At 39.9% G+C, this 7,699-nt stretch overlaps 1 protein-coding gene across 1 annotated transcript; it reads right to left on the bottom strand.

The window, feature by feature from the left end:
• Window positions 1–1,522: 1,522 nt before the first annotated feature.
• Window positions 1,523–4,406, bottom strand: LOC131129550 (Rieske domain-containing protein). The gene is made up of 3 exons (XM_058073221.2): window positions 4,091–4,406; window positions 3,606–3,721; window positions 1,523–3,353 (listed from the first exon to the last, which is right to left on the bottom strand). The coding sequence occupies exons 1-3, from the start codon at window positions 4,266–4,268 to the stop codon at window positions 3,255–3,257; spliced, it is 393 nt and encodes a 130-aa protein (XP_057929204.2). The 5' UTR covers window positions 4,269–4,406; the 3' UTR covers window positions 1,523–3,254.
• Between the last annotated feature and the right edge of the window lie 3,293 nt (window positions 4,407–7,699).

Genomic DNA, 7,699 nt, shown 5'->3' with positions numbered 1-7,699 from the left:
CAGGGAGGGGTACAGTTACGTGGGGACAGGGCTGCTGCTGACTCATTTGTTGTTAAATCTAGTAAATAGGGGAGGGACAAATGATTTAACTGATTACAAAAGAGTGAGATGTAGACTAAAACAACATGCTAACACTCTGCTAGCTTATTTCATTGTGGACATTAACAAGAATACATGCCAAACATTTTTTTTTTTGCCATGCCAAACATTTTTGATCAAATGTTGATTACAAAGGAGTGAAATGTAGGCTAAGACAACATGCTAACACTCTGATAGCTTATTTCATTGTGGACATTAACAAGAATACATGCTAAACATTTTTGATTAAATGTTGATTACAAAGGAGTGAAATGTAGGCTAAGACAACATGCTAACACTCTGCTAGCTTATTTCATTGTGGACATTAACAAGAATACATGCTAAACATTTTTGATTAAATGTTGATTACAAAGGAGTGAAATGTAGGCTAACACAACATGCTAACACTCTGCTAGCTTATTTAATCGTAGACATTAACAGGAATGCACGCTAAACATTTTTGATGAAATGTTGATTACAAAGGAGTGAGATGTAGGCTAACACAACATGCTAACACTCTGCTAGCTTATTTCATTGTGGACATTAACAGATTCATTTCTTTGTCACACAGACTGGCTAAAAAAAATTATTATCATATTATGACACCCTTTTTGTTTGCCTTTCTTCTCTCACCTTTTTTCCACTCCCAGACATGATTTTATCAGACAATGGTAGCATAGTTTCACTCTGCTCTGCCGTAAAAGCTACAAAACACAGTGAAGGCAGCAGTGGACTAAACCATTTAATGTAGATATAGGTGGTGGTCCTACATTGACCAGTGTAGATATTTACTGTAACAATTACTACCAAATACAACTGACTATATTTAAAAAAAGAATAAATCACAGTCAGGTTATTTACCAATTTACTGGCGTACCATTAAACCCCTAATTACAAATAAACAAAAAGTGAGTTCTTGCCAGCAACAGTACTGGATTTTAAAAATGTTACTTTGCAAATATAAAGATACGATAAACATCTAAAATCAATGATGTGCATAGACACGGAAAGACCTGAAATGTGCGCTGCAGTGAGTTTTAAGTGGAAAAATGATGAGTGTAATAAAACTTCCCATCGGGGAGCAGAGGCACCAACACCTTCGTGACTGGCTGCTCTGCCTCTCTGCCAGGAAATGGAGCCGACTGAAAATATAGTGAATGCACTCAGTGCTAAAGATTAAACACACAGCTCGAAAAATTCTTCAGTGAGAGGTTCATTTGTGTTGGAGAACATTACCTTCCTGTGGTGCTTTTATAATCAGCCTTGAATCCCACTGTGTCAGAAGATGGGTTAAAAAAAAGCAGATGGAGGTCTTTTTACTGTCATAATTTGTACTGACAGGGTCTCCCATGTAGGTGCATTCTGAGGGACGTTATCGCTAGGTGATGTCAGTGCATCACATACAAAGTATTTGAGTCTTGAAAGGCTTGGCAAAGGTGACAATACAATTTTATTGTAATCATAGCAAACACACAGCAAATTGTTCTATTTGTATAAAAAATTTAAATACTCATAAAACCTCTTTTTTACAGTAAGAAATGTAACTTACTTGAATATTCCATATGTACAGTAATCATATATCGTGGTTAACCGCTTCGAGACGCGACCCTGATAAGTGAATTTCCACTAATTGGATCCCTTCTCTATAAATGTAATATTTTCAAATAGTTTTCATGTAGTTATGGCAAACAAAACCTGTTTACGGCCTTCTAAATACATATTTTAGAATTATTAGAGCATCTAGACATGAAATAACAACCATATACTTACAGTACATTGGAAATAAGCCCCATAAGACAAAAAATAAAAGTCGTGCTTGTGTGTGTCGCAGTAAATGTGTTCAGGGACAAGAATTGACGGTTGTGAGAAAATTAAAACTTGCAATAAAAGCCTGTTTTTCTGGCGATCATTTCTGGTGTTTGTCTCACAGAACAATTACTGACAACTAGTGACCAATGTGCAATACTGCAATCACAATATGAAGTGTCTTTTTAATTCCTTGTATTTGTATTTTTATTCATTTCGCATTTTTTATGCTACATGCTTAATTTGGACACGAAAAAATATTTTATTTTTACTAATAGGCCATATTCAACTACAAAACAGCATGATTTAAACCGCAAAATTCGAACTGCAGTGTGGTGAGGGACAACTGTACTACACATTTTTGGCATTTTGATGTAATAACACCAAAAACATTGATTAATCAAGACAATCCTAATGAAGATTTACACAAACATTTGCAGTCCACTCACAGGTATAACATAACAAAATATATCCTCCTAGCCAGACTGGTTCGGCACTATATAAACTACACAAAACAAGCCCAGAATTTAACCAAACCATGGGGTATTCAATAATTTAAGACAGAATGTACCATAATCTCAGACAAAAAACTTGACCAATTGATAATATACCCATACTCTAGCCCTGAGGTACGTATAAACTTGAGGTGACTTGCTCCGAAAGTCATGGAAAAAATGATGAGACCGCCCTTGTTTTTCTTCAGTTTCTTGTTCATTCTAATGCCTGGTCCAACTAAATTAACATATGTTTGTAAAAATCTGATGATAACAAAAATAGCTCATAAAAGTTTAATGTAAGAGCTGATATGGTGCCATTTTTTGTGATAACAAAAATCATTTAAATTCTTACGTCAATAGCTATGGCATTGTAATGGCAAACTAATCTAACTGTTATGAGCTATTGTTGTAGCCCGGAATATACCCTAACTAGAAGCATGGTGTAAAATACATTAGAAAGCTGTAGGTATAAACTAATCCACTAACTATGGGATTGATCTGAATTAGCCCAAATAATACCTTAACCCCGGGGCACTTACCTTGAGGTAAAAGCACAATTATGCACAATATTTTGGACTGGAAACTGGAAAACTAAAAATGGTGCTTTCAGAGTTCAAGTTTTGTGTGTTGACCGAAAAGTGTGCAGCTCATCTGTCTATGTTAACACAATGTCCTGATGTCTCCTTGAGACAACTGTCTGACATCATCACTGTCTGAGTTCCTTCGCAATCAAAGTACAAAGTCTGATAAAAGTGACAGATAATGTTCAGGAATGCTTTCTTATAAATAACCTGAAAGTGCTTGCTCCCGACTGGATGTCCATGTAATCAAGAGACTTGGCGGTGTGACGGAGATGGAGGAAGGTGATGAAGCTCAGCTCTTGTGATGGACAGGAAATGGCTGCAAGGAGAGACAGCTTGCATGCTTCACGTACACGTCACCGTCCTCCAGTTTGACCTCATGCACTTGTTGCTGAACCAATGGAAACATTAGAGATTATAAACATGGGTGTTGACTTACAGAGAGACTAGATACATACTGTACGTACAGTTAAAGGTCCAGTGTGACACTTTTTTTATGTAGAAGTCATAAGCTATGACTCATAAACAGGCTCTGGGGATACATATTACTGTTAAACATAATTTAAAAGTCACTTTTACATAATAGGGAACCTTCAATCTCAATGTTTGTTCATCTCACACATGATAAGTCAAATAGACTGACCCTTAGTGATGTTCCTGACATCCCAGTCCTGAGGTCAAAGTCGTAGTCATGCCATGGACAGAAGACCCGCAGGATCCCATCAGCCTCTTCAATGTCACCTTGACATAGAGGGCCTCCTGAAATGTCATATTTGATTGTTGTGTGACACATAGAAATTTCAAAGGTTTTTTTTCTTTGAAATGCCAACTCAGCATAGACTGGATACCATGATGTGGTCTGCTTCCTCTCACAGTAGAGCTAAAATATATATTTTGAGTTTCAATATGCAGAATTAAAATGTAAATGACCGTTTAATGACAACGTCTAGCAAGATGTCAGATTTTATTTTGAAATCCACATTGGCAGGGGGCTTTACCGAAATGCTGGCTATAAACACGCACCGTAAATCAAGCTGATGTTATTCAAAGTGGTTATTCAGCTGGCTTGGCTGCTGCTAGGAATATAATATGCCCTCGCTAACACTTGGGGTTTTGAAGGAGCTTTACCAGAGTGTGCGCAGCGGGCATCCAAGGCGAAGAACTCCCCCTTCACGAAGAAGAGGCACACATCCGACTGATGGCCGAGGGACGAGTACACCAGGCGGCATCTCTTTCTGGAGAGCTCCGAGGCTGCACCGATGTGTCTCCATGCAACGCCCTCTTCATCTCCGCAGGGTGAAGCCATTACACACGGCGACACAAGCTTTTCTAATGGTGCAATCCCCTACTAATCTCTTATTTCCAATTCAATTTGGTGTTGGATTGCTCAAATAGTCTATGTTTTACGAGAATGAGTGTCACATGACAGGACTTCCCGCACACGTGAACGCGCACGGTGCTCGCACTCGTTTCCTGTGCTTTACTACCGTGGATGTTTACATGATTAATTTAATAAAAATGCAGATAAAACATATAGATTAAAACTCTTATTAGAATCTACAGAATATAACCAATGGGTTTATTTGATCTGTTCTTATATAGGACACAATGAAAATGTAAAAATATATATGTAAAATCTAGTCAAAATTTTATGACAAAAAAAACTACAGTGATATTTTTTAGAAAAATACACGTACTGCAAAGGAGTACTAGGGCCACACCGAAAATATAATGTGTTTTTCAGCAATGCAGTTATATATGTTTTGAAATAAATAAAATGATGCAAAAACTATAAAGTAGTAATCTTGTGAGGGGAAAAATATGCAATATTACAAGACGAAAGTTATATTTTTGTGTTTAGAGCAAAATTAGAAAAATCTGAACAAAACCGGCGAGTGGTTTGTGCACAGGCCACACAGCTAGGAGACCCGGGTTCGATTCGCTGCTCAGGCATCTCTGTGTGGAGTTTGCATGTTCTCCACCTCCACCTCTGTGCCTTGGATCTTCCCTTGCTTCCTTAAGTCAGTGCCTTCTGGCAATGTCAGCATTGCGGTTTTCTCAGATGCTCATTGATGCTCATTTGTTTCTCACAGCAAAGCTACCTTGTTTTTCCTTTTGTTGGACTTCATGATGATGACAATGTGGTTTTGTTATTCCTGCCAGACATTTGGATGCAAGTATCCATGTTGTTAACGTCCACATCCACCCCTTTTGACTGCAGAAAGTTGGCCACCTGTTGCTCTGTTGGAGCAAGATGTTGGCCTCCTCTTTTGTCTGCTGCACTGGAATAAGACCTGCGTGTGATGTGAAGCCCCTGGGTAAGACCAGTTGAGAACGGCTGTCTTGGTGAAAAAAAAAACACATAATAGCACATAGACAGTATATGGTATTCAGCATGGATGAGTGAAGCACAGCGTGAGTGCAGGTCAGCTGAGGACAGTGAATGGAGGGTTAACTGTGCTTCTGCAGTATAAATATTCAGAAACCTTAGAGAAGTGTCCAAATATAAGCTCCTGATACTGATAAATAGATATAGACCCACTGCTGCACTATGGGGAAACAGCTGGTGCAGAAATCAAAGCAAGCAGCAGCCAAAACAAGCGCTCGTGTGGCCCTTGCATGCCAAATCCTGGTCACCACCCAAACGTTTGGTCCTGCTGCTGCTCAAAAGTGCACATGTTGCATTATTACCCCCAGACAGACCCTTCCTGTTCCTTGGTGGAGGTCAGTCTGTGACCTCGCCACACTCTACTCTGAAGGATTTCTCGGTGGCCTGCACAGGCAAACTGGACCAGATCCCAACAAGTGAGGTAAACGATTAAACATTCGTTGTTGAAATGCAATTGTGCGTTCACAAACATAAAGCCTGTTATTGTTCTATTGATGGCAGGCTTTAACTTTCCACAGTGCAGTTTAACATCACAAGTTGTTTTGGAGCTCTGCGTCTCAGCTGGCGTTCCTGTTGAAACTCACTGTCAAGTGTGTCACGCTTCCTTTGACTGGGAAAACATTTTTCCAAATAATAGTTGACTCAGTGGATCAAACCTGACTTGAGGAAGATGCTGCCATTTAAAATAAATGAGCCATGTGTGATACACTGAGACACTTCAATGATCATACAGTCTACCCTGCGCTATATGCTTTCTACTTTTGACTAGTGTTTTTGCAGTAAGTACTTTCAAACAACAGAGCGCTCCTGTCATGAAGAGGATCTTTGACGATTGTGACCCGCGTGGTTCAGCCAGCCCTACGTTCCGCCCCAGCTAGACTAGGGTCTGTAGATTTAGAGTCAAGAGCACTAGCCATTAAAGTAAAAGACCAAGCTGTCAACTCGATGTCCAGCACGACTATTAAGGCTTCATGGTGTGAGGTTTACCAACGTACTTTGGCACAGCCACACTGGCTGGCACTCGTTACACTCACATCAGATCACCATGAAACATTGCAATTCTTCCAGACAAAAAGAAAACATCTAGCAAACAATGAAAAACATGTGGTGATATTTTGGCATGATAGCACAGGTTGGCGTCCATGCATTGCTCAGCTAATACAAAAGGTCTCAATCTGGAAAAGCAGGGGTGTTTATTTTTGTAAACATAGCCAAACATTACATGTAGGATGTCTGTGGTTCTGCAAAGCTTTGGTTTTTGACTGCAGTCAGGGAGGATCACGGGGACCGCACTATACAAAAGGGAATATCACTTACTAACACCAAGTGGATAAACTACAATGCTGACATCATGGAGGAACCCTACAACAGTGGTCCCCAACCTTTTGGAGCCCAAGTTCCCAGTCTTGGTCATGAATCAAGACAAGACCTACTTTCAGTATGTGACACATGGAAAGAAAAAAATGGAGAACTTCTTCCGACGCTAGCCTTTTTGTTAGACAGTAATATAAACCTTAACTGAGATGCTCATGAACATGTTTTGTTCCATTTAGTTTTGGTCTTGTAGTGCTATTGATAACATTCATTCATTTTCGACCTCTTATCCTCACTAGGGTCATGGGGGTGCTGGAGCCTAAGCTGTCTTCAGGTGAGAGGCGGGGTACAGCCTGGACTGGTCGCCAGCCAATCACAGGGCACATATAGACAAACAACCATTCACACTCACATTCATACCTATGGACAATTTGGAGTCACCAATTAACCTAGCATGTTTTTGGAAAGTGAGAGGAAACCGGAGTACCCAAAGAAAACCCACGCATGCACGGAGAGAACATGCAAACTTCATACAGAGATGGCCGAGGGTGGAATTGAACTCGGGTCTCCTCGCTGTGAGGCCTGTCTGCTAACCACTTGACCCACTATTGATAACATATACCTGTAAAACTTATGAGCTTGTCTTATGGGAAAAAAAAAACTTATAGGAAAGCTTCACTCAAGTTGCAACATCTACTTAAAACATTGCCCATTTTATGCAGTGCTCCTTTTTACAGTCCAAAAGGAAAAGCTTCCCCAGTAAAGCTCACTCACGTCAATGTGATGGATGCGAGTGAACACTGCAAGTTTTTTGTAATTTGACTCCCGGGTGCAGACAGCCTGTCTGAGGCAGTCTGTGAGGTGTCTGTCAGTGGGGCAGCTCCTATACTTTGATTGAATTATTTTCATCTGTGAAAAAGCCATTTCACAGAGGTAAGTGGAATCAAAGTCGGCAGCCAATTTCAGTGCACAAGCAGTTGGGGGTGTTAGGTGGGGCAACTTTTCTCTGTTTAGAAGTCTCCAAATGTCACCGT

This window comes from Doryrhamphus excisus, linkage group LG4, assembly GCF_037039965.1.
Source record: "Doryrhamphus excisus strain RoL-2023G ecotype Guam linkage group LG4, RoL_Dexc_Guam_v1.1, whole genome shotgun sequence".
Taxonomy (NCBI): Eukaryota; Metazoa; Chordata; class Actinopteri; order Syngnathiformes; family Syngnathidae; genus Doryrhamphus; species Doryrhamphus excisus.
This window is presented reverse-complemented; position numbering and strand designations above follow the sequence as displayed.